General features: G+C 39.9%; 2 protein-coding genes across 2 annotated transcripts in view; one reads left to right on the forward strand and one right to left on the reverse strand.

The window, feature by feature from the left end:
- dbh (dopamine beta-hydroxylase (dopamine beta-monooxygenase)) overlaps window positions 1-1,635 on the forward strand; it is a 38,932-nt gene extending 37,297 nt beyond the window's left edge. The window contains exon 12 of the mRNA XM_088356262.1: window positions 1,324-1,635. Coding sequence (XP_088212388.1) covers window positions 1,324-1,437 — 114 coding nt within the window. The 3' untranslated portion in view covers window positions 1,438-1,635. The remainder of the gene's footprint in view (window positions 1-1,323) is intronic.
- Window positions 1,636-5,878: 4,243 nt separating this feature from the next.
- Window positions 5,879-27,963, reverse strand: part of sardh (sarcosine dehydrogenase) — a 78,924-nt gene continuing 56,839 nt past the window's right edge. The window contains exons 18-22 of the mRNA XM_088319670.1: window positions 24,394-24,487; window positions 12,507-12,669; window positions 9,381-9,549; window positions 7,662-7,797; window positions 5,879-7,602 (exon numbers count right to left, since the gene is read on the reverse strand). Coding sequence (XP_088175796.1) covers window positions 7,474-7,602; window positions 7,662-7,797; window positions 9,381-9,549; window positions 12,507-12,669; window positions 24,394-24,487 — 691 coding nt within the window. The 3' untranslated portion in view covers window positions 5,879-7,473. The remainder of the gene's footprint in view (window positions 7,603-7,661; window positions 7,798-9,380; window positions 9,550-12,506; window positions 12,670-24,393; window positions 24,488-27,963) is intronic.

Genomic DNA, 27,963 nt, shown 5'->3' on the forward strand with positions numbered 1-27,963 from the left:
AATATCAATAATAGTAATAATAATAAATTCTACTTCAAAGCACCTTTCAGGACACCGAAGATTGCTGTACGCAGAATACCAAACAACAATAAAGCAAGAATAAAACAAGAATAAAACAAGCAAGTAATACATAGTAATAAAAAAGTAGAGTTAAAGGCGGCGGTATGTGAGGCAGATGATCATGAAAAGGGAAGTCTGAAAAGGTGAGTTTTGAGTCCAGGTTTGAAGTTGGACAGGGTGGCGGATTTCCAGAGGTCAGGCGGCAATGAGTTCCAAAACTGGGGGGCAGAGCAGCTGAAAGCTTTGCTCCCCATGGAGCTGAGTGGGATGGCGTGGGAGTGTGAAGGAGGTCGGAGATGTCGAGAGGGGCAACGTTATTAATTGAATAATAATTCAAATGTTGATACAGTAGGTATTCAGTGTTAAAGTTCTTCGCCATTTTTTGTAAATCACTGAATTTTCACATTGTATTATGATTATTGATGCAGTTAATCTGTAATGTATTATTGCTGAACATCAGCAAATGCAAAGTGAGGCATGCAATTCTCTTGCCTCATGGCAGAGGGTGATAGTGAAACCAAGTATTCTGACTTGGTGCACACCTCAGCCCCAAAGAATAGTATTAGTGATGGTATTATCAGGTTGACAGCAAAACAAGCCATCCAGTATTTTATTTTGTTGCAGGACTTTTTTAATAATGTAGGATTTTACAGATGATCTATTGATGCATTTATTCAAAAGGAGCAGTATGCGATGTACTACTGTGCTGAGCGTCTACAGATGAAGAGTGAGGCGCACAAGAGGGGGATAATAAGACTAAGAACTCTGATTTGGCGCACACCTCAGCCCCAAACAATAAAAATAGTATTACTATCAGTTAGCTAATGGCAAGTCAGGACATTCAGTATTTCATTTCTGTTGCATGGATTTTTTTTCATAATGGAAGATTATCTATATATTGATGCTGTTTTTCCTTTCTCTTCCAAAAGGAGCAGTGCATTTATAAGACAATAAATGTGATATATTTTTTTTCTATGCCACAGTTCATATATTCTCTTTCTCTGGCAATCAAATGACGCATTAGATGTCATTTTTTGTGAATCTGACTGTGCTTCATCAGACATGAACCTAACGGCACATCACTGATTAACCTAAACAATATTTTCAATTTCGGTTTCCATCATACAAAGTAAAAGCATACAACAATGAAATACGACTGGTCCTAAGATTGAGCCTTGGGGAACCCCATATGTATTTGCGGAAGACATCATGAGAACATACACATCTTTATCTTATCTTTTATTATGTCACTTTTTTTTCCAGGGAAAATGGTCCAAACAAACTTTACCAGTGGTAACCTCCACTCTCAAGAAGTCTCCTTACCCATGTGAACTTGGCAGGCACTCCAGCAGTGGCCCTGATGTACCTCCAATCTGAGAAAAGAAGGACGGCCCCCTACACCTGCCCAGGGCAGTTATCATGTTCGAAATCAATTTGGAGCACTATGCTATGTTAAAAAAAAGAAATCTAAGTTTGTTTAATTTTCAAACATATATTTTCATGGCAGTGATGTGTGTTGCTTAATCTTTACTTTTATACAATATCAAAGTTGTTTCACATATTCCAAAGCATGAATATATTTAAGGTTATAAATAAACATTAAAAGAAAAAAAGGAAACTGCTGCGTTTTGATGTATTGTATTTCTATTATCCATAGCACAATGAAATTCATAAAATTTAAAAACTAAATACCCAGAGTGAAAATGTGTAATATTTGACTCCTAGATGTTAAAAACAAGTGTTAAAAAGCACAAAGATGAATACAAACTACGGAGTGTCAAAGTGACCCAAAAGCACCATTTTTATTTTCTTTCGCCCAGCCTTTTGCAAGAATTATCTTGTTTGTTTTAGGTACCCGTAGCAGCAAGATGACAGACAATGATACCAGAATCCTCTAATGTTATGTAAAATTAAGGCAAAATTCTTTTTCATTTTCCACAATAGCATTGTTCATGTCTTTTTCCTTGTTTTATATTTATTTTACACAATGCATGTCAGTGTATATTATTTGTGAGTGTGGAAACACCATTTATGACAATTTTTTTGACTTCCAACAACAATTTATTCATACAGATAGGTTTTTCATTTAGTAAGGGCTTAATTAGTTTTAAAAGAGTAAAAAAGTTATGACAAAAGTTTTTGACTACATGTGATATTTTGAGCGGGACAAATGCAGTTTCCCCCAAAAACTCACAAGTCATGTCACGGTTGCCATGGCGCACAATTGGCCCCGCCCATGTGGTGCCAGCTGCGGCTTGTTGACGGATTGGCTTTCCTTCTATTCAAGCTCAGTGCTCTCACTCGCCTTTTGTCAGTCCGTCAACGGACCTCTGCCCCGCAAGACGTGGGTTTTGACTTGGCCCTATTTCCTGTTGGTATTTCCTGTCCGGTATTGTTCCTGTTTATTTTGTCCTGTTTAATATCCGTTTCCAGTCTCGTTCTCGACTAGTTTGTCCCGTTTAATTTTGATATCAAACCTGTCTGTCCCGTCCTGTATCGACCCCTTCTGTACGATATCTGCTCGGGGAATTGGTATCAATCTCGTCGCCCCCTGGCTTCCTATCATTCCACGCCAGACTGCTGCCTAACATGCATGACTCCCCATTTCCCGTAAAATAAAAGGCTTGTGTGAGAAACGTCACACATTTGGGTCCTGTTTCGGTTCCTGTCAGTGGTTTGCTGGTAAAACTATTATTTGGGCTCTGGCGCCAACAGCTGGTGTAGTGGTATTAGCCCTCAACTTTTTTTTTTACTTTGCATACAAATAACTCCATGACAATGAAGAGAAACATACAATGCATTGAAAAACAACAGGTTTATGATGTGTGTATAGTATGTGGTTGGCTCTTAAATGCACTAAGATATAAATTACAGCACAATACCATTTTGAACATGTACATGTTTACAAAAGCTGGGGAAAATTTGAGCTGTTTACTTTCCAATGCTTTCTTTTATTGAAAATATTTTTGAAAAATCTACATAATCTGTACATGCAGGCTTAATAATACACCTTTTCCCTTTTAACGTTCACATTAAGGCAGGGTCCTCACACTATTATTTCATGGGCCACAATTGGCCCCCAAACCTCAAGTTTGAGAACGCTGCTTTAAGCCTTTCCCTTGACGACTACCGGGCATTTTACAAAAGGGTTTGTACGGGTGCTTGAAGTCCTAGGAAAAATGTTGAATATTAATATTGTGTTTTCAAAGATTGAAAGGTGCTTACAATTTTGGTGACGGCTTGTAAATGCTTTCAATTGTTGCCATGTTTGCCAACAAGTCTGCTTGAAAATGTCACGGACACTGCTCTCTGGTAGCTTCGCTTTGCCATTGCATTTCTTCTTCTCTCGTTATTAACAGTAGCTGGCATTAGTTAGTACAGTGTTGTCCTATGAAGTGTCTCAAAAACAAATACATTTGCAATTTACTCAAGATCTAAAAAACTTATGTCCTGATAAATGCACACGCAAAATAAAAATTCAAATATGTAAATCCCAGATATAATTGGAGCTCTGCAAAATACATGATTCACACTCAATTTCATTTATTTAAATGGTACTGGAGGAATTGGTAAATTGGCTTTGAAAGTCCTTGAAAATTGCTTGAATTTGGCTATGGAAAAGGTATAAACGAACCCTGTATTTTAGGGGTCTCCAACGTGGTACCTGAGGTGAAAAAATCTCACTAGTGCTGGGTCATTGTGATTTTCCAGTAAAATTATATTTCTTTAGTAGTTGACATAGTCTTCTTAACCCTAGTTCCAATTATTTACCTGGTAATAACATAGTAATAACATTGTAATAACACAATAAGTTATTTTAGAAATCTATATTGAACTGAGGGCCTTTTGGGCTAATTAGTATAAAATAAATAGTAGCTCTCAGCTTGATAAACCCTTGCTGTGTATGAATATTTCTTCTCAATGTCAGTGAAATCGGAGTGAGGATTTTTCTCTTTCTCTTTCCATGACGTCACGATTCTCATTATAGACATCAGTCATCGGTAATGCGAGTTGAAGTGCCTGCAGGGATTGTGATGTGTCACTGGAGATTGTAATACCATAAGAAAGCACAAAATGAGCCCGAAACAAGGTTACGTTCAACCGTTTTGAAGTATCCGGGCGCAAGGAGAAAAACCAACACTTGACTGAGAACAGAGATCGCCCTCAACTTCTAAATTGAAAATGTAAAGCAACAAGCTGTCCGACTTTTAGCTTCGTGATTGAATTTGGAAGAGAGGGCTACATCTTGCAATGGCTTCTTTTTATTCAATTAGTAGATGCCGCCAACAAAGCAGTAGTATTGAGCTATTACGCAAAATTCAGCTCTTATTAGTGTCTCAAGAAATGCATGGTCCCAGTTGACTTTTCCAGTGTTTACCGCACTGTCTTAAGATCTTAAAACAATTCATTTTAAACGTCTTCAAAAAAATCAGTGGTTCTCAAATGAGTACTGTACTTAAAAGTCAGTGGGTATAATTTGATCATCAGATGTCACTGTATTGTGTCATCCAACCAAAAACAACTGCTAACAAGCACAAAGAAGAATACAAACTACCGAGACTCAAAGTGACTAAAAAGCACGATTTTTCTTGACCTTTTTTTTCGTGTAGCCTTTTGCAATTTTTAGCAGCAAGATGGCAATTTTTTCAGCTCCCATTATGTGAGTCTTTCGATATTTAAAATAAATGTACATTTTCAACTTAGGGGCATGGCTAAAAATGCATGTTTATATGATAGTTCATGTATGTTTGACTATTATACAATCAACATTTTCTTTACCACTAGGAGGCGTCCCTCTAAAGCCAGTTCAAAGTGTATTTTTTGATGGTAAACTATAGAAAGGTTCCATCAATGCAAAGACAGAGCATTTGTTTCCAGTTCCCAACACTGCAAAAAAAGTCAAATTTGCACAAAATGTGATCATTTTTAGCATTATTAATTGTTTTGGGATACCGTAGTGAATTTTTTTGTAAAAACAAGAAAAGATACATCAGCAAATTGATTATGCGCACTTTAGGGATTATTTTCCTTTAAAAAAATAATTAAAATTATTTTACTAGGAAAATAAGCAAAAACAATGCTACATAAGTTTTTTTAATATGTGTATGTATATGACTTATTGACACACACAAAAAAAAATTATATGTCGAAGTCTCCTTGGGCAAGACACTGAATCCCTAATGCCCCCAATAAGCAGGTAGGCGCCTTGCATGGCTGACTCCCTATTGGTGTGTGAGTGTGTGTGTGTGAATGGGTAAGTGTGAAGCACATTGTAAAGCAGTTACAATTGGAAGGTCTTCATACTTGAAAAGCACTATATAAATGCAGACCATTTACTTAAAAAAGCCAGACTAATTGTTAGCTATATTTGAGGATTATTCTTGTTTTTTATATTTAACTTTTTTTTACTAGTTCAAACAATTCTGTTAAGTATGTTCTTTTATTAGAAATGTGTTTCACACATTAAATATAGAAAAGGTAAAAGGAAAGAACACTTGCAAATGAGTGTTTTATTTTGTTGAAAAATAAAGTAAAATAATACAATATCAGAAAAGCAATTTAAAAAAAGAGAAAAGAAAAAAATAAAGAGAATCCAATTTTTGGGGGGCCGTAAATGTCAAAGACTTTACCTTACAGTTTGCACCATTGTTTCATTAATCAACTTTGAGACATCCCCCTCTGCCTCCCCAAGCGGGACTCCCCAGGTTTGAAAAAACTCATTTATGTCTGCGCACAAGGAAAACTTCTCATTGACATATTACCCGTTTGATATGTCCAAAAAAAAACAAACCCAAATGAAGAAACAATGTCAGAGGACGTGTATTGAATCCTATGCTTTAATTCAACTATTTTTAGTGATAGAATTGTATTCTGTTTCCACAACTGTGTGAAGGTTGATCCAAAGTCATCTCTCATTTGTGAAACAAAGGACATTCAGGGTTTGCATTGGAAACCCTCCCCATAGGAGACCAAAAAGAGTAGTGTGAGCTTGGCTGCTCCATACCCCTAAAGTTCAGTTCTGAATGAGCACGCGGCCAGACGAGTTCTGATCCAGCAAGCCCTGCTTAGCCAGCACCCGCCTAAGTTCTGTCTGATCCAGCGACCTCAAAGATCTAACCTGCACGTTCCTTCACTATTAGGCCTAAATGTAGCGTAGTGATGCTAACCTGGCAGAAAGCGCCTCTCGAAACCAAGTAAGGACCCACCTTACTTCGGCTTCGAAGCACAGCATCCAGTGATTCTGGTCCCGACCGGGCCTCCAAGCTTGAGGACACCGCACTGCAGACCTACTGAACCGGGCTCGAACCATCACCACATCAACGCACTGAAACCAAACTTCATCCAAATGGTTCCAGGTATGGATATGTGTAAATAAAGAGGAATTTCATCAAATTACAATCACGTCCAACTGCCTAAAGTTCAATCTAGCTTAAAATTAAGCTAACTATGTTGTTTTTCTATCCTAATGGTGACAGCCAAGCGCTTAGCCCAGCTTTGTATTTTTTCATATTTGTGTTCTATTCAAACTTCCTTTGTAGATGATTCGTAAATAAAAAAAGTGTGTGTCTTGATTAAAGTATGTTAAACTTTCAAAAACGGTGAAAATAATTCACCTAAAAACGTATAAAGTTCTTCTATCCGATTTCCAGGGTTGGGTAGGGTTACTTTAACTGGATTACTTTCCATTACTTTTGGATTACTCCAATACCAAATATGCTAATAAAATACAAAAGAAACTAAATATGAATAAAATGATGACTCACAACGCGTGGTAAGCTTTCTCTCCTGGCTTTGATCTCTTTGATCTCCGGCAAAACTAACATAAAATGCCACAGAAACAAAATGAAAATAAATCCAAACAGCTTGCCAACATTTTTGCCGTTCCATGTATTCCGTTACTCTGCAAGCCTGCACAAAATGTAGTCATTTTATTCATATTTCGTTTCTTTTGTCTTTTATTAGCATATTTGGTATTGGAGTAATCCAAAAGTAATTGAAAGTAATCCAGTTAAAGTAACCCTAACCAACCCTGACGATTTCCTGATCTTAAAACGTATGTGGGCCGAGACGGGTTTAAAAGACTAAACTAGCCTCTTCAATTTAATCGATCAATCGACTATTTTTTTTCAAATAATTTATTGACAAAATTCATGCACTCCTAATTTGATCACTCTAAACCAATTCCATCAAGTTGCAGGTTTATTGATTTTGAAATATTATTCCCAATAATTTAATAAGTAACCCGCTTTTTAACCACAGAGGGCACACAGAGGACCATCGGCGCTACTCCCTCCCCAACAAATGTCGGAGGCTTTCTGTTTAAGTGATCGCCGAATCCATCACACCCGCATCTGCTCGAAAAAAGTTCAATTTCCTGAGACGAATGAAAGCAGCGTTTTGCCTCCGGCAACATCAATGGTAGATGCCCTTCACGCGCTTGTTTTCGGGGTCAAACGCGGATCGGAGGTGGGCCGTAGCTTTGTACGTCACTCCCATCCTCTCGAGAGTGAACTCGCCACTTTTGATGAAATCGGCGCTCACCTTAAGACATAAACAGGAATCAAGAATTGTTTTCCTCGTCGTTAAAAAAGCCTAATTACCGTTCCTCCGTCGGGATGTCGGACGTATCCGTAACCGATGGTCTTGTCGATGTAGAATCCGTAATCGGCGCGGCGCAGGTGACCAACAGGGACGCCGTTCCGGAAAATCGCCTCTAGGCCGAACATTGGTACTTTTCTGCATTTGGGGAAAAAAAAGGAAAATAATTATTCCTTGGTTGTCTGTACAAAAAAAACAAGATTGTGAGTGAAAAACGAGGTTTATTTGTTTGGAGGACCAGTCCTGCCATCTGTAAAACTAGAAAATACCAAAATATATGACAAATAGTAGTTTATTCATATATTTATCAATCCATCCATTATATGCACTGCTTATCCCCAGTAGGGTCGCGGGGGTGCTGGAGCCCATCCCAGCTATCTTCGGGGGACACCCTGAACTGGTTGCCAGGAAGTAAAGCTTGGGATTTAGAGGTTTCAGGTTCGATTCCCGGCTCCTCCGTATTATATGTCGAAGTGTCCTTGGGCAAGACACTGAATCGCTAATGCCCCGGATAAGCAGTTAGTTTCCTTGAATGGCTGACACCGCTATCGGTCTGTGAGTGTGTGTAGATGGGTAAGTGTGAAGCACATTGTAAAGCGCTTTGGGAGATCTTCAGTGATTTAAAAAGCGTTATATAAATGCAGACCATTTACATTTACTTGCTCATTCACACCTAAGGATAATTTGGACCGGCCAATTAACCTGACATGCATGTTTTTGGAACGTGGGAGGAAACCGGAGTGCCCGGGGGAACACACGCAGGCACGGGGAGAACATGCAAACTCCACACGGGGAGGCTGCGGTAGCTAGACTTGATCCCATGACCCAAGAACTGTTCCGCAGATGCGCTAACCACTCAGCAGCCATGCTGTCCGCATATACCATGCATTTTGCTATTTATTTATGGTATTTGACTATATTGTCAGGTATCTTTTCGTGTATAAAGTCATGTATACTATCACGTATGTTGTATATTGTATTGTTGTGTATTTTGTTGAGTATATTGTCATGTTTACTGTCGTGCATTTTGTCAAATAAATTGTTGTGTATTGTTCGTCGTATATTCAGTTGAGTATACTGTCAAGTGTATAGTGGTGTACATTTTTTTCATATATGTAGGTGAGTATATTGTCGCGTATTTTGTTGAGTATTTAGTCGAGTATATTGTCGTATACTTTTTCTCGTATATTTAGGTTAGTATATTGTCGAGTATATTTAGTTGAGTATATTGTCGAGGATATTGTTGAGTATATTGTCGCGTATTTTGTTGAGTATTTAGTCGAGTATATTGTCGTATACTTTTTCTCGTATATTTAGGTTAGTATATTGTCGAGTATATTTAGTTGAGTATATTGTCGAGGATATTGTTGAGTATATTTTCGTGTATATTGTTGAGCATTTAGTTGAATATATTGTTGATTATATCGTCAGGTATACTGTCATGTATAGTTTTGTGTATTTTGGCAATTATTGTGTAAATTATATAGTTGAGTATATTGTTGAGTATATTGTCATGTATTATGTTGTGTATATTGTGTATTTTGTCGTGTATTTTTTGTACAATAGGCTTCACTTATCGGTGTATCAACATGCAACAGCCGATTTATTCATTAGTGATCAACCAATCGGCATAAATATCAGAACTGCATCCATGCATCCATTACACATTTTCTTCTACAATGGCAGGATAGGCCCTCCATAGAATTCCTTCGTTTACTGACTCGTCGATAGTGAAGGAAACGATGCGCCTCCTGAGGCCCTCCTCCTTCTGCTTCTCCAACCGATGTCGACCCTGAAAGGGGATGGAGGTCTTCAACTTGCAAGTGAAGGCAAGCCCCGCCTCCAGGGGCGTGTCATCTGGACGCAGGTCGGCGTGCCAATGGCGGTAGCCTGGCAAAACAAACAACACACACAAATCTTTTGTAGCAAAAAATCAATTTGCTTTTACTTTTACAGTTAATTGTTTCAGTCACTTTCTCTCAGCTGCTAACGCTTAACCAATAACAACACTGTATTGAGTAGTGCAACCAAAACGAATGCTAAAAACCACAAGGAAGAATATATAACTACCATGACACAAAGTGACCAAAACACACATTTTTACTTCTAATTTTTTGTCCATCCTTATGCCGATTTTGTAGCAGCAAGATGCCGGATAATTATGTCACGTCTCTTTATGTGAGGCTCATAAACGTAAAATAAATATTAATTTCTCAAGTATTTGTATAAATGCATATATTTTATGAAATTTTATGTATTTTGGATTATTATTTAAATAAAAATTGTTCATTAGTTTTTTTCAGGTTTTTATTTTACTTGGAGTTAATACATGATACACACTGTCACTTTAACAATTTGCTTGTGATATGTAAAATTTCATATGGTGTGTATAAGTAAATACCTCCAAAAGTTATATCAAATTATATTAGTATGGGTTGGTCTGGATTGTCCATGTTAAAGTTGTGTGCGACATTTAGGATAAGATACTACCAACACAATTACTCATCGATATCAAGTAATTTATTTGATTTAGAGGCGGCAGTACCTCAGGAGGTAGAGCGCTCGTCTTGGGATCAAGGGATCCCAGTTCGAATCCCGGCTCGTCCGTGTTACATGTCGAAGTGTCCTTGGGTAAGACGCTGAACCCCTAATACCCCCAATAAGCAGGTTAGCGCCTTACATGGCTGCAAGGCCGCTATTGGGAAATGTGGAGCACATTGTAAAGCGCTTTGGGAAGTCATTGACTTGAAAAGCGCTATATAAATGCAGATCATTTCATTTAAAGGGACAGTGTGTATTATTTAGCCCATCCAATTGGTATTTTTTTAAAAAACAATATTGATTTAAATAATAACTAAAAATATATGAACTATTATAAAAATGTGCATTTTCTTAATATAGGAGAGACGTTTGGAGACATAATATAGGAGAGAAATTTGCAGACATAATAGCCTGCCATCTTGCAGCTACGGGTATCCCCAAAACCCTTGAGAAAAGGCTGGGCAGAATAATGAGAAAGAAATTATGAGGTTTAGTCACTTTGAGACTCCTTTAATTTGTAATTTTCCTTGTGATTTTTGGCACTCGTTTTCAGTAGCACGATGCAACACAGCGGCATCTAGTGGTCAACTTATTACAGAGTTCCTTTAGCAATTTGCTGGTAATATTGACATTTCTTATGGTGTGAATGAGTATGAGCCATGTGAAAGTTGTGTGAGCAAGTGTAACAGTTATGCCAGGGATCGGGAAGCTTTTAGACACAAAAAGCCATAATAGCAAACATATTTTGATTTATTTTTAGAGAGCCACACCATTTTTTTTAACAAAATATTCAACTTCACTTTCTGATGCTTGACAAATTGGTAAAATCGATGAAATAAGAATAATTCCAGAGCTGGTGTTCCATATTAGTTTAAATATAACATCTGAAATTCATCTCCCTCCCGCAGTTACTCAAGAGTGTTGAGGCTCTCTCTGACACTAGATAGATAGATAGATAGATAGATAGATAGATAGATAGATAGATAGATAGATAGATAGATAGATAGATAGATAGATAGATACTTTATTCATCCCCTAAGGGAAATTCACATTTACAGCAGCATCCCTGAGCTGAGAACAGTACAATAGATATATCCGGTGACATAATCACACGATGTCGGTCACCATGGCAATTGCGTCCATCATCTTAGAAAAAATAAAAAAAATAAAAATTAACTAAAAACCTCTGTGAAGCGTAAAATGTCTGTACTTTTCCACATCTTCGCTTTCATCACCACACTTTTTCATTGCGCTTCCGCGACATATGGGGCCCCCTCCACGGTTCAATTACTGGATACTGGAAGCAACACTAGGAAGTGGGGATTTTCTGATCAAAGCCACTCCTGCCATATAATGGTGATTTTTAAACTGAAATAATTTGTAGAGGCTTGATATATATACTGACGAGAGGTGCTAAACCCTTTATAACAGTTTTTTTTAATAATGAAACAAGAAATATGTATTTTTACATTTTGGCACTCCGGGACAATGCTTCTGAAAACATTTATATACATTATGGAACCAAATAATAATAATAATAATAATAATTTCCTTTGTATTGTCATTCTTTGTAACAATGTACACAGAACGAAATGTCGATACACCTGACCCGTTGTAGCGAGCCGATGCAGCCGCAGCCAACAGAGGGCAAATGAGTTTGAGAGTGAGATTTCTAAGTGGTTCTTACCCAGGGTTATTTCCACAAGTGTCTCGCAAATGTCATTAATACCCCATAAATGTGGCACAATTGATATTGTCAAGCCTAGAATTAGCTTGATTTTTTTGTTTTTGTTTTTTGATTCCTGTACACCAATGTCCCAAATGATTTTTCAAAACGAAATGCGAAATATGTAATTTATACTTGCGTAGTAAACTATTGGATGTTTGTAGAAATTGGTAGCACTACAATTACTTTACCATACTTTACTTTACTTTTTGCACTACTGGCAGTTCTTTATAGCTTGCCACTCCTTGCACATTTGCTCTCTGCACTATTGTACTTACAGCGTTATTGTTACAGTGTTAATGTTACTGTTTACCTGACTTGTTAACCTGACTGCCCATTTTGCACATCTGGTTAGCTACTCCTCTTGCACTATCGGCACTATGGTAAAATACTATACGTAGCCATAATACAATACAACTTTTATTTATATCTGTACATTCAAGGAAACTGTGCGGGTCAGATGTATCGACATTTCGTTCTGTATACACGTGTACTAGAATGACAATAAAGTAGATCTGAATCTGAATCTGAATAAATCCTTTTTTGAGTCTAAATTTCTCAGAATTCTGGTTCTACTTACCTTTCTCAATACTAAGTGAGTCAATGGCCCTGTAGCCCGAGTTGATGATACCGTGTTTAGCGCCGGCGGCCATGACGGCAGCGTAGACGGGAAGGCACGCGTCTTTGGGAATGTGAAGTTCCCAACCCAGTTCGCCGACAAATGACAGACGCATTGCTCGTACCTGCAAGAGAGAGGAAGACGCCGGGCTTAGAAAGGATGCGGGGAACACACAAACACACATTTTAATCTCCAGGCTCCACATTTTCCTGCATTTGAAAAGCAAAATTGCAGGGGAAAGAAGCCAGGAAGCCGAAAAGGCAAAATGAACCGTAAAAAATCCAAAGCGCAGCAAACCAGCAGGAAAGATGCAATTATTATTTTTATTTTTAGAAATGACGTGTCCTAAAAAGCTCCCAAGGGACATTTAAAAACACGTCAAAATGATAGAGAAACCGAGAGGAAATAACACAAATGAGCTTGAGGCATAAAAAAGCAAAGAGGATAAAGAATTAAAGAGGAAATATAATTTTTACTAGAAAACAGAGCACCTGAAATGTGGCTCTTCCCTCTGTTATCATCATTCTCATCTTGCAATCTGTTGCAGAGATTGCAAGAGTCCCAAAACGCAACGAGGACCCGAGACAAAAATCTCAAAAGCTCTCCATTTGAAAACAGATGCTTCTATGTGGTGCAGTCATTAACACAGAAAACATGAGAGTCTCTCCTATCTAAAGTGCAAAAATGTGAACTGTAAAAACCCAGATGTCGTTTACCACGTCAGCCACCACTGTCACCATAAACTGCAATCTTACTTTTAAAGGGACAGTTTTTAAGGACAGCTGTTAAGTCAAGTCAAGTCATTTTTATTTGTATAGCCCTAAATCACGAAGAGTCTCAAAGGGCTTCACAGATTGTTACACTATATTACACAAACTATTTTCAACCGACAAGAGGAGTAGGTTATTCGTATGCAATGGAGTAGAAGTGAGTTTTAAGTTTAGATTTAAACATTTCCACTGAGGTTGCAGATCGAATCTCAGGGGGAAGAGCATTCCACAGCACCGGTGCCCGGATGGAGAACGCTCTCGAACCAGCAGAAGACTTCTTTGCTCTCGGGATCACCAGAAGACCAGCACTCCCAGATCGTAGGCTTCGGACCGGGACATAGGGGCAAATCAGATCTGAAAGATAAGAGGGAGCAAGTCCATGTATGATTTTGTACAATACTAAGAGAACTTTGAAGTCACATCTTTGGCTAACTGGGAGCCAATGCAGGTTAGCCAAAATCGGTGTTATGTGATCGTACTTTTTTGTCCTAGTTAAAAGCCTCGCTGCGGCATTTTGTACTAGCTGAAGAGACTTGATTCTGGACTTCGGGAGACCGGAGAGTAGTGCATTGCAGTAATCGAGACGGGAGGTAACAAATGCATGAATTATTGTTTCCGCATCAGACTGAGACAGTATTGAACGGATTTTAGCAATGTTGCGAAGATGGAAGAAGGCAGTTCTAGTAATTTGCTTTACATGCATCTCAAAGGATAGATCAGGGTCAAATATGACACCTAAATTTTTAACTGAGTCACTCTGTGTGATGTGACATTTGTCAATGTTCACAGCAGTTTTTGCGAATAAGTCCCGGCATTTAGAAGGACCAATGACTAACATTTCGGTCTTTTCAGAGTTAAGACGCAAGAAATTGAGTGACATCCACTCTTTTATCTCAGTGAGACAGGCCTCCAAATTTCCACAGTTTAGTGTGGAAGATTCCTCCAACGGAAGATATAGTTGAGTGTCGTCTGCGTAGCAGTGGAAGCTGATATTGTACTTGCGAATAATATCACCTAATGGAAGCATGTAAATGTTGAAAAGTAGGGGGCCGAGCACTGAACCCTGCGGAACACCGCAGGTAACATTAAAGGGCTCAGATGTCGTTTCACCATATTTAACACAGTGCGTCCTATCTGAGAGGTAAGATTTGAACCACGAGAGGACGGCTCCTGAGAGACCAATCCATTTTTCCAACCGTTCTAGTAGGATATTGTGGCGCACTGTGTCAAAAGCAGCACTAAGATCCAGTAGCAGCAAAAGTGATGAAGCGCCAGAATCCATTGACATTAGGAGATCATTTGTTACCTTGATCAGAGCTGTCTCAGTAGAGTGGTTAGCCCTGAATCCAGATTGCATGGATTCAAAAAGGTTATTCTCCGATATGAAAGCATTCAGCTGCTGTGCCACTACTCTTTCGAGTACTTTAGAGAGGAAAGGTAGGTTTGACACAGGTCTGTAATTACTTAATATTTCTGGATCAAGGTTGGGTCGTTTCAGTGTGGGTTTAATAACGGCGGACTTAAAAGCTGCTGGAACTACACCTGAGGAGAGTGATGTATTTATAATATTTAGAACTGAAGGCCCAAGGACGCTAAAAAGACTTTTAATAAGTGAACCTGGGAGAGGGTCGAACTGGCAAGTTGTCGGTTTGGCCGCATTCACCACTTGTTTGAGATCATCAAGTGACAGTTCACTAAAACCGGCCATTTTCCCAGGGCAGCCACCCTGTCGTGCATCTGTAAATTTCAGTCCTTTAATACGTGTGGTACTAACAATATCTTTTGCAATTTCTTCCTGTATGCATTGAATCTTCTTAGTGAAGAAGACCATTAAGTCCTGAGCAGAGTGTGTCGAACTGTCTGCGATAGCCTGTTGCCTTGTAAGCGATGCTACAGTGTCAAAAAGGGCTTTGGGGTTGTTCTTTTGAGACGCAATCACCTTCGAAAGGTAGGCCGATTTTGCAGAGGCAAGGGCCACTTTATACTTTAACAAGCTGTCACACCAGGTTTGATGGAAAACCTCAAGCTTGGTAGCGCGCCATTTTCTCTCCCATTTCCTGCATTCTTTTTTAAGGGCTCTAGTTTCATCAGTAAACCAAGGTGTGCGTCTTTTAGGACGTGATTTTAGTTTTATGGGCGCTATTGAATCCAGCACACTAGTCAGGGTGGTATTGAACTCATTCATGAGTGAGTCAATCGAGCCATTGTATTTAGGAAAGAACTGCTCCAGGAAGGAGTTCAAAGAGCTCAGAAACTGTGCCAGTGCTTATATTGCGTCCGCTAAATCCCTCAGCTATATTAAGTCTACATTTAGTTAGCACCTCAAATGTCACTAAATAATGATCAGAGATAACAGTAGTACACGGTAGAACCATAATGTTTGAGGTTAAAACTCCTCGAGTCAGAATCAAATCTAGCGTGTTCCCATTTTTATGGGTTGGCAAGTCAACCAGTTGAGTAAAACCAAATGCATCAATTAGAGAACTAAACGCAATAGTAAGTGAACTGTGTGGGGAGTTCATATGAATGTTAAAGTCTCCCATAATTATAATTTTGTCTGCATAGGTTACTAGTTCAGACAAAAGTTCAGCAAATTCGTCTAAGAAAGTTGTGTATGGCCCAGGTGCACGATAGATAGTTATTACATCAATTGACAATTGAGGGGACCGCATCACAAGAGCCTCAAACGTTTTGTAATTATTAGAGGTACGTGTATTAAATTTGAGCGATTTTTCAGAGATTAGCGCAACACCACCACCTCTTTTCAGCGTGCGTGCTATATGACTACTCTCGTAGTCTGGGGGAGAGGCATAATTTAGAGCTAAGTGCTCATCCGGGCGTAACCACGTTTCACAAAGACCCATACAGTTAAGTTTATAATCACGAATAATGTTATCAACAAGTAAAGCTTTTGGAGCAAGCGATCTAATATTTAACAGACCAAATTTCAGCTTTGCTGAATCATTTGACTTAGCTGAACTCTTTGTAGTCTTTGTCGAGATCTTCAAAAGCTCCCGGCGTTGTGGCCGCTCGTGAGCGCTGAGTTTAAAGCGTCGGTTGTCCGGCGAGGAATGAATGGTGGAATTAGTTACATCCTCGCGTCCATCCTCGCGTCCATCTTGCTGCTTGGACTTCACACGTTTCACACATCTACCTGCACGGCAACCACGCTTCTTTGTCCTTTCTTTACGGCGCCGTCGGCGACGTTTATTAAGAGGAATAGTTGTCCACAAGGATGCCGGGTCTCTTTGAAGTTCGCTCGGTATATCATGGGCGGTATAAAAAGTGCCCGAAAAATCGAAATTTAGACGCCCACCCAACCGAATAAGTTCGTCCCTACTGTAAGTGTTTTTGGCCACACATGTGTCCAAAAGTGAAAGCAAAAAAGACAAGAGAACGGCAATAAATAGAAGATTAGCTGGAGAGCTAGCCGCAAGCATGTATCCATGCGCAGCCGCCATCTTGATCGCATCGATCTGTTCAGATTAATGCAGGCACACAAAATAACTTGACATTTTATGGTAAGGCAGCACACTGCGGCTGAGTGGTTAGCGCATCTGCGGCAAAGATCTGAGGTCACGGAGTCAACTCCAGCTACCAGCCTTTCTGTGCGAGGTTTGCATGTTCTCCCTCGTGCCTTCTTAGGTGTCTTCGAGGCACTCTGTTTTCCTCCCACATTCCAAAAACATGAATGGTAGGTTAGTTGGTGCCTCCGAATTGTCCCTAGGTATGAGTGAGCGTATGAGTGGTTGTGTTTCTGTGCGCCCTGTGACTGACTAGCAACTAGTTCACAGTGTCCCCTGCCTACTCCCCTGAGATGGCTGCGTTGGCTCCAGCACCCTCGATGCCCTAGTGAGTATAAGTGGTGCAGATAATGGATGAATGGATGTATGATAAGACACCAGCTAGGATTAAATCATAAGTAAATAACAGAACCCTAAAAGCTACAAAGGGTAAAAACATAGCATTCCTACTATTAGAGTTGGCAAGCATAATAGACAGTATGGTTGCTAATGATAATAGCCAGCAGCACTCAGGAGGTCGCAGCACGGTAAATAACTAAAGCTGCTAATGTGGCCGGGCATATTGGCGGCTAGACTCACTGATGTCAGCAGCAGGTGGCACTCAGTAGATTTGAGGGCCATATACGACTGCAGCTCAACTGCCTCTACTGCTAATGTGACCGGAGTTTTAAGAGAAATTGCTTTCCTTCCTCTGCAAGTCAGTTTTCATATCTGGGTTATGAGATGATATGTTGGTCAAAATAAGAGCTAAAGATGAGCAGTTCTGTAAAGGTTTTATTACAGAATATTCTGGGCACAAATGAGCTGCAGGTGATGGTTGTAGAACTTCACAACTGTCAACTGAGGTGGTTTACCATCATTCCTACACAAGAAGTGTAATCCATAAGTGGATTGTAAATCTATTACAAATATGAATAATAAACATCGAATAAATTGTACAGTTAGATGGAGCACTGCCCTGATGAGGATTGCCTCATCATCTTTGGGGAAATTCGCTCAAACTGCTCGACATTTGCCTGAGAATATCGATTATATTTTGTTAACAGGGATGAAAGCTGGACTTTTTTGGGGGTCTAACTCAGTCCTAACCAAAAGAAAGGAGTATCGCTCAATATAGTTAATACAACATCCTAACAAACATTATATGCATCAATAACCACATATACCCAATGTAATCTGAGACATCATTTACTTCATTTTGTAACATTGAAATGGGTCCCTGGAGACCTTAACACCACACAAGGGTTAATATTATACCCTGTCCTTTTGCGCATACTATATGAAGATGAATGGATGTATGGACTGATGGTTAGTATGAGAATGCAATGTTGGGAAGGAAAACATATATTTATGTAAATAAACTTAAATAGATTTCCAATTTGTCACTGTTAACTTAAAAAAAATACATACAGTATTGATGTTTAAATCAACTATACGCTGAACTCATAACAAAAAGAAAATCTGACGTCATACACTTTGCCTTATGGGAAATTAATATGAACAAATCTGTGGTCAACCAGCATCCTAAGATAGATTGTGTTTGTCCTTGGAGGTTCGAATGCATTAGAATAATGCTTTGATAAGAAGGCAATGTTCAGGAGAAAGATAGTGGAAGTACGCAAACAAGTGTGAAGTGAGGAGAGAAACGAATGTCTCCGACAGTTTCCCCAGTGGGCGCTGTGACAGCCGGGCCATCTGGAGCGCCGCGGTTCACCCCGGCCCCATATGCACATGTCGCCGTGCACACTCACTAAACCGCAGACATGTGGGACGTGCATCGATCTCATGCTGCATATCAGTTTGCATAGCATTTTCAGACAATGAAATGCAACGCAAACTGCTGTACAAAAATGTTCAATCTCACGGTTCACAGTTCACCTTAACCGCCTGAGTCGGCAGGGAACCACAGAGGATGCAACTCTGGACGGCTACATCCACTGCTTATGGTTCCTGGCCTGGATTAGAGCCTGTCCATTTCTTAATGTTGTTGGCTCTGTTCATTTTCCATTTTGCCCTTCTTCTGTGCCCTGGAGAATTATTTTAGCCAATCCTGATGATCTTGTGACGTGACCATACCACTGCAGTTTTTGTCTACCCACAGTTGACAACAGTTCTTTGTGAGGTCCAATGTGCTCTCTGATGTTGTTGTGCACCTTTCATTTGCCACATGGACCATGCAGCGCAGGGGTGTCAAACTCATTTTAACTCGGGGGCCACACGATAGAACAAACATTCTGTTGGGGGCCGGACTAGTAGATTAAAGAGAAAGAAATCCAAAGATAAAGAAATAAGAGAAAGAGGGAGGGAAAAGGAGAGAGGGCTGGACAAAGAAAGAGAGCATGAGAACCAAAAGATAAAAAGAAGTCGTGAGAGAGGGGGAAAGAAAGGGAGAGGAAGAAAGAATTCCAAAGAGAAATAGAAAGACAGAAGGAGAGAAAAGAAAGCGCGAAGGGTAGGAAGTGAGAAATAGAAAAGAGAGAATAGGAAAAAAGGAAGTTAGAGCAAAAGACGTAAAAAAGACACAGAGAGAGAAAGAGACAAAGAGTAACAAAGGAAGAGAAAAAGAGAGACACAGAGAGTGAAAGAGACAGAGACAGAGAATGGGAGAAAAGGGAGAGAAAAAGGAGAGAGAGAGAGAGAGAGATACACAAGTACAGTGTCTTTATGAGAGGCACCTGGCTTTGGCAACATCCAGTTGACATATTTCAACCTGCAGCTTGTTTTTCTCTTGCACTTCTCTGAGTGGTGTCTCGCGGGCCGGATTCAATCCCTTAGTGGGGGCCTGATCTGGCCCGCGGGCAGCCTGTTTGACACCTGTGATGTAGCAGATGCCTTATAGTTCTCTGTAGCAACACATCTCCATAGCCTAGATTTTCCTTTCCAGGTTTGGTGCAAAAGTCCATATCTTGCTAGCATAAAGGAAGATGGAAGTTATCAGCGCTTGCAAAAGTACATTTTTTTTTTATTTTCAATGAGATGTTTTCATCCGTCCAGATGCGTTTAAAGGAGCTGTACGGAATTTGGCACTTTTTTAAATTGCTGCAGTCATCTCATGGCTTGTATCATCATTTCAGCCTCTTACCGGCGCCTTATGTTGCGCGTACAAGTACATGCATTTCTTAGATGGGCTTGGATAAACTATTTTTGGGGTTTTGGTTGGTGTTGGAACTGGAGTTGGAAGAGGCCTTTTCTTACTTTCACCGTTTTAATTTGATATTTACAAATAAAAACAAAAAAAACCTAGGGATGAGGATGATGAATCTAAGCTCTTGTTGGCTGATGGTGAAGTTTGTGGAGATACCTTGGGTGTTGTTGGTCATTACCTTTTTATCTGTGCAGATTTTCATCATATAGAGGGTTTAAAAAATTTACAGGCAATTGACTAGAAGTCTGAGTACCTGTTCTTCTCCTGCCAGTGCAGCAATATCATTGGCAAACCAGAGTTTATGAAGTTATGTGCCCCAATGCTGACTGTACTTTCATCTAAATCTAGTTTCTCAATCATGATCCTCTCCAGGAAGCCATAGATAACATTAAGAATATTTTCTCCTTTGTTTTTCTACTCAAACACCCATAATGCCAAATGCAAAGACACAATGCGCAAATTGGGCAAGGCACGGACTGTGAGGAAAGAGACTTAAGGGAAGCTCATCCATCCTGATTTGGCAGCAGGCGGCCACAGGAAAGAGTGTAAAGCCAGGCTCCAATAACCCAGCTAACCAGACACTACCAGTGCGGTGAACCCTAGGTGGGGAAACACTGAAATATAAAAAAACTAGAGAACAGCAAGATAAGAGTCAAATATTCAAGTCAAATGCAATACAGCGAACATTTAGAAGTAAAAAAAACAAAGTAAACAAAGACAATCAATTAAAAGCCATATCAGAAATGTGTCTTGAAGCTCCTCTTAAAAATATCAAGGGTTCCCTCAAACCTGATGTCCTCCGGAAGACTGTTCCATAGGCAGGGTTGGGTAGGGTTACTTTAACTGGCTTACTTTCAATTACTTTTGGATTACTCCAATACCAAATATGCTAATAAAAGACAAAAGAAACTAAATATGAATACAATTACTAAATTTTGTGCAGGCTTGGGGAGTAACGGAATACATGGAACGGCAAAAATGATGTTGGCAAGCTGTTTGGATTTATTTTCATTTTGTTTCTGTCGCATTTTATGTTCGTTTTGCCGGAGATCAAAGAGATCAAAGCCAGGAGAGAAAGCTTACCACGTGTTGTGAGTCATAATTTTATTCATATTTAGTTTCTTTTGTCTTTTATTAGCATATTTGGTATTGGAGTAATCCAAAAGTAATTGAAAGTAATCCAGTTAAAGTAACCCTACCCAACCCTGTCCATAGGCTGAATGCAGTTAACAAACCGCTGCTAGAGAATTTCAAGGCCTGCAATGGCTGATTTAGTAAAAGCAGATCAGACAAATCAGACAGCCCAAGACCATTTTGAAACTAGTAGAGGAACCATAATAATCAATCCTGAAACACACGTGGAGCCAACGCAGCGATTTTAAAACAAGTATAATGTGAGCAGCCCTAATCACACGTTCTGCGGAATTTTGAAACAGCTGCAGGTTTGTGATACCCCATTTTGGGAGACTGGCGAACAGCGAATGACAATAATTTTAACAAGAGGAAATAAAAGCATTAGTCATATTTGTGATATGTGGAAAAAAAAATCGCTCAGAGTGAAAATCAAGCCTTGAGAGATTGTGAGTGTCTAAAATTTTTCAGAAGAATTCAAATGTAACACCAGGCCGAACAACACATTTTAGAAGCGAAGGCAGGCGGTATTGTGTTCTCGCAACACTGCATCCATTAAAATGTCACCCGGACGAAACGAGTAAGCAGCACCATCACTGCACAAGCGACACACTGGCGGTTCAGCGCAGGCGCTGCAGGAGAGATGCCGTCTGCGGTCACTTGTGCCTTGAATAATTCACGCAAGAGCAACTAAGACAGAGGGCTCGGGCATGTGTTGCTCGCCGCATGAGCCGGAACGACACGCTTGCTTTGGTCGCGGGCCAGTGATCGTGTTGGACAGGCTCAAAAAACAGAGTTGCCGTCATTCTCACACTTGTTAAAAGAATACAGAGCAGTTGCAGCTGGGAGTTTAGCACAAACACAAAAAAATTAAAGAATATGTATGTACATATGTATTTTTATATATATATACAGTGGGACCTCGCTACTTCGCGGTTCAACGTTTGCGGATTCAGAGCTTCGCGGTCTGTAATGGTTAAAAAAAAAAAAAAAAAAAGGGGGCGTCGCTACTTTGCAGATTTTCAGATTTTCACTTTTTGCAGGAATCCCCCTCGGCCGACGACCCTAGCACGGCGCGCCGTTCTCGTTTCCCGGCACGTGGTTTCGGTGCGGCTTCCGCTTCACCGCCCCCCCCTAACTCCACAGGCCCCCCCAGCTACCCCTTACCCCTGCGGCCGCCCGTCCGTCCGCCGGAGCCATCGAGGGCCGTGTAGCGCCATGTAGAGCCATCGCGGCCCGGGCGGGAGACGCCGGGCGCCGGCCTCCGCGCCAAGCGCCCGACCCGCTCGGCTTGTCGCGGTGTCGTGCGTATCGCGCCTGAAAGTACCCGCGCCGCGGGTTAGGGGCTCGCTCGCGGGAGCGACCGAACGGCACCCGCGGTGCGGCGCAAGTACAAACCCTGTCGTGAATTTGTCTCCAATCGTCCCGGGCGGACGTAAAATCACCCAGCTGTACGACTCTTAGCGGTGGATCACTCGGCTCGTGCGTCGATGAAGAATGCAGCTAGCTGCAAGAACTAATGTGATTTGCAGCAGCGATTGGCTGGCAACCAGTTCAGGGTGTCCCCTGCCCACTACCCGGAGATGGCTGAGATGGGCTCCAGCCCCCCGCGACCCTAATAAGGATAAGTGGTGCAGATAATGAGATGAGATTTTTATTTTTTTTGAAGGGGCGTAGCTACTTCGCAGATTTTCACTTTTTGCGGGTGGTTTTGCTTCCAATTAACCGGGTCTAAAAAAATAATACAAAACAAAAAAAACTTCTTTTTTTTTTTTTTGTGGAACGTGTGCCGCTACTTCGCGGATTTTCACTTTTTGGTCCCCATTAACCGCGATAACCGAGGTCCTACTGTATATTCAGTAATTAGTATTAAAACATTTGCATTTGCTCAACAACTAAGACAATTCTTTATCACAGTTGTGGGGGGACCACTTCCTGAGGTGTGTTTTGGGCAATTACGCCTGGCACCGCCCATCCCTCTCCAGGCTGTTTTTTTACTGGTAGGGGTTTGCTCCTCCTCATGCTCCTGATCTCACTCACATACAACACCTTCATCATCTTGTCACCAATGGTTTTCGGTGTAAAGCCTCATCCCGCTCTTAGTTACATAGATTCATTACATTTTCAATTGCAGTAAATTCTTCCAATTACAATTTACCACTGGGAAACACTACCTTGCATCGCCCATTATCAATGTCCATTATTGATATGTAAAACTTGCACTAATACAAATTTCATAGTGCCCTGTTTACAGGGTCCCTACAGCTCAAGGCAGGTTAAACTCGAGACTTTTAAATACTTTTTTAATACCTTCAAATTTAAGACCAAGTCGACAAAAACACCCGCGAATAAACAAAAAAAAACACAAATATGTCTTACACTCAATACATCGTGCCTCTTACACATTAACTGGCATAACAAACTCTTAGCCATGGAGAAAAACATTGGTTGGACAGACACTTCTCATTGAATGTTCACTTACCAGGCATGATCCAAAGTCCAAGGTTGCTATGTGTTTTGTGCATATACCAAAGACATGCCCATGCTCTGAAAGGCCCGACTGAAACCAAATCACCATTTTGACAGTTCTGTTGTTGTGGTTACACAATGTTGCCACAAAAGTAAATCGTGAATTATTAAAAAAGACAATTGATAAACGTCACTAAATCACTTTAGCTCAAACAAATACAAATCTTATTATTGTGTTCATAGTTTTAAGACTTTTGAAAATTGGATTCAAGACATTTTAATACCAATTAAGGCCTTACTTTTAGAATAATAAATTCAATGCTTTTTAAGACCTTTCAAGGATCCGCGGGAACCCTGTGCTTAGGGGGCGATGACGCTTCATAGGGCAGTGCCATACAAACTGATGCCAGATCCCGGTAATCATAAAGGAAGAAGAAACGCAATAGCAAAGCAAAGCCACCAGAGAGCTGTGTCTGCACCATGTTTCAGCAAACTTGTTAAAAACATGGCAACAATTTCAACCATTTGCACACACTACACCCAAAATTAAAGAACTTTTCAATCTTTGAAAACACAACTTCAAAATTCAAGCATTTTGAAGGATATCAATCACCCGTACAAACTCTAATAAGAAAAAAAGTGCTGCCACTTACTGATATGGACTGCTTCTCTCCACTAATTATATTTTTCATTTCAGTCAAGCCACTGGGATTGCTTAAAGTTTAAATGAAGGCCTCCAATTACAAAGTCAAGCAACAGAAAGTATGTAAAGTGAGTGTGTGGAGTCCACTTCAGGTGTGTGTTCTCACCTGATGACCGGCAGCCTTGACAACTTTATGGGTGGAGAAGGGGAACGCTTCGTTGCTGAGGTCTGTGTCCAACACCTCCTGTAGCACCTCCCGACTGCACAGGACCACAAAGCAAGTAAAATAATATTTCAGAACAACAGTATGTTTAGAACTAGAAAATATGGAAATAAAGGGGTCGGCTTGTATGTGCATAAAACAAAATCAATTACAAGGGGGTGAGGAGGACAGGCAGAGCCACCTGAGCCGTAAAATGGCCCAGGGCCGTGCCGTGTCCTAGAGTTCCCCTCTCATCTGAGCTCCTCTCCCTGTTGATTCAATTTGTGCCATCCTGATTATGTTTGATAGGGAACACATCTAATTTTGTTGTGACTGAGTGTGTTTTATTACACGTTTTGCCCTGGGTCCTCAGAAAGTTAGTGATAAGAGGAAGAAAAAGGCGAAAGCAGCGACAACAACAATCTAGTCGAAGCAAATTATTGCGAAATATGAAAATGGAGTAAGAGTGTCTTTTAACGAAGCACTGTTAGAGGTAAAATTGTGTTTTTTTAATCTTTACAAGTAGTATTACTTCATTTACTAGTGTATTAATCTTTATTATCTACAAATTTCAACAATTTTTGTTTTATAGGTACACATTTTTAATATTTTGGGTATTGCTTTTAGTATGTCACCGTTTTAAAGCAGTTTTAGGAGGTCAGCTTATATGGGACATAGGCTTATATTCGAGTATATTCAGCAATTAGATATTTATTATAAAAAAAAGAAGAAAAGTCATACTTACATGACCAATTTCAAATATCAATGTGAAATCAAATAACAAGTGTTGTTATTCTTTGTTACAGAAATTGTAGTTTGTTGGAAGATTTGTTTCTTATGTTTCTATCATCCCCCTGCAAAATTGGAGAAAATCGGCAATTTTTAACATAATCCATACAATGTTCCACCTGCCACGTAATAGTTTTTCTCATTTTATCTATTTTTGCCAAATAAAAATAGAAACATTAGTAGCTAACAATAAACAAGATAACAAATAGATTAAAGTTGATTACTTTGACCTCTAATCAACACAGTTCCTACCTACCATCTAATAGTTTTGTTCATATTAACAATTTTTTTTAATCCTTTCAAAACGAAATAAACAAAAACAAAATAAAGAATAATGTAAGATAAATACTCAAATTACAAAAATGATGGAAATCATTTTTTAAGATTGTATTCTCTTAAAAATATAAACAAACAATTGCTGGAATCATGACAGAAGATTGCCTTAGTAAAGAACATCAATATTTCATTAATGGGAACCTGCTGGGCACAATAGTATGTTTCAAATACAGATGTTATATTTTTAAACCACAAAATCTAACAGCTATAAGGCTTGATTTTTCTGGTCCCTATATTGAGAGCAGAGACACGTCATGGACTCTTTGGCTTCTTGAGAAGCTGCCATGAAAAGGATTTGCACAAAATGTTCAGATAGTAATATAAAAAGCGGCTTTTAGGGCCACCACATTGTGCTACACTTCCTGCTTCCTTAGAAGATGTATTACACCAAGATAGATGAGATAAGAAGACTACAGATTTAAAAAAAGCTCATTGCTCACAAGAAATCTAAAAAGGTGCCTCTGAGATAACCTCTCCCACAAGCGTGCACAATCGATATTACATAAAAATGAGTCAGCAAGGGAAAAAGCGCCAAGTTAAGCTTACTTTTGCTTCTTGTACTGTACACTTATAAGGGTATCAGCACCGTTAGAACTTCGCAAGGATATTTCGCAGGGGCAAAAACACAACTCAGGAAGGAACAAGTGAAATTCAGCAAACATTTTCTTTATTTTTCTCACGCAATCAATATATTTGCCGTCTTTCGTCCTCCTACGAGACAAGCTTTGTTCTTCAACTCGAGTAAAATATGTTTTACTCTAACCTTACAGAAAGCTAGTTTGTTTTCTGTATGTGGCCTTTAGGATAAAAGGTCTTCCCCCAAGTGTTTTTACTTGATCTTAAAATATCCAACTCAAATCACTATCTATCTACCCTGGTTGTATCCCTAGAGAGGGGTGACCAACAACAAGACAACACATACAAAAAAAATAAAATAAAAGGGAAAAAGTAGCAAAAAAACACACACAAAATTTTTTGGACCATGGCCAACCAAAATGCCCAAACAAGTTAAGCACCTCTGCACCCAAGTCAGTCATACTTTCGTCCCTCCAGATGAAACGGGACACAAGAGAGTGTCACTCGGGTCAGGGTGACACAACACACTTCTGTTCAACAGCAGGGCCCGACAGCTTTCACTGGTTTACCCCTGCCGCATCATACGGGTGCCCTGCCCATCCCTTAGAAAGCGTCCAAGCATCCCACTATCCTTTCACAACCCCTCTCCACTCATTCCTCAAAGACTACTCAAATCACAACAATGAAAAATCTGAATATAGTTCCAAGGCCAAATTTTGCTTAAAAGGTCAGGTATATTATTTAGTGCCTCCTAGTGAAAAGAAAAGATATAGAACAATAAAATTGTCAAAGTTCTTAGCGCGAATGTTTACACATGAACTAGGAATAGGAAGCGGATTTCTACTTCAGGATGGATGGTGGGTGACCTATCACAGCGCCACCACATGCCGGTAGTGGCGGAAAGAAACACTACAGTACTTTCCTGTACTCAGAAAAGGTGCACACAATACAAAACCGATCTTACAGTAATGTCTGTGTATTTTTCGAAATCCCGATTTCGTAAGTCGAATGGTCGTAAGTAGGGGAGGGTCTGTATTTACAGCAATGTCCCTATTGGCCACTCATGTTGCTGTTCTTTGTTCTTCAGACCCCTTAGGACTGATCATCTTTTTGTACCATTGCAGATTTTTTTTTAAAAAAAGGGCTCAGGGGAAGGCTTTTAGAACAGGTTGCACTTTCTTATCTTAAGGTGTTTCTCCTTACTTTGAGTCTCCACTAAAGTTTAAACTTAACAGCATGGCTTTGAGAAAAATATATACCGTGTACATATTTTTTTTTACGTGATTCCATTCTATTAGATGTACAATACTGTATGTACATAGATCAAATTAGTCCAATTCCCTTGATGACCGTAAAGACCAAAAACCTGCACAGTAAGGTTCACTAGTATTATTAATAGGCCAATTCCAACAGAACTTACTACTTCGCTCTGCCCCCTTCCCAAATCTCGAGAGACTCGATCAGAACTGATTGAAGGCGGCCCGGCAGAATTCCAGGAATTGCAAGTACTGAAATGTTCTCTCACTGGATTTTAAGTGTGCCTTAATTAGCTCGTGTGGTCAGAGGAACCAAGAACCACTCAATTATCCCTACAATCAGCATCCAATTAGTGCGTGAGTGTTCAGGATGAAACTAGCACACACACTTATGTTTAGTGTAATAGGCTCCCTGAGCTAGTGACGCACTCCAAACTTCTTTGACGCAAGCGTTCACAGTGAGAAGAGAAGGAGGCGGGAGCTTGGGAGGGGAGAAGATTCTAAGAGTTGGTTGAGGATGAAAGAAAATGAGGATAAAAGAAACGTGTCGGGGAATAAGTTCGATACCAATTATTAC

Source organism: Urocampus carinirostris, chromosome 16 (genome assembly GCF_059441175.1).
Source record: "Urocampus carinirostris isolate Australia breed hairy pipefish chromosome 16, RoL_Ucar_1.0, whole genome shotgun sequence".
Lineage (NCBI taxonomy): Eukaryota > Metazoa > Chordata > Actinopteri > Syngnathiformes > Syngnathidae > Urocampus > Urocampus carinirostris.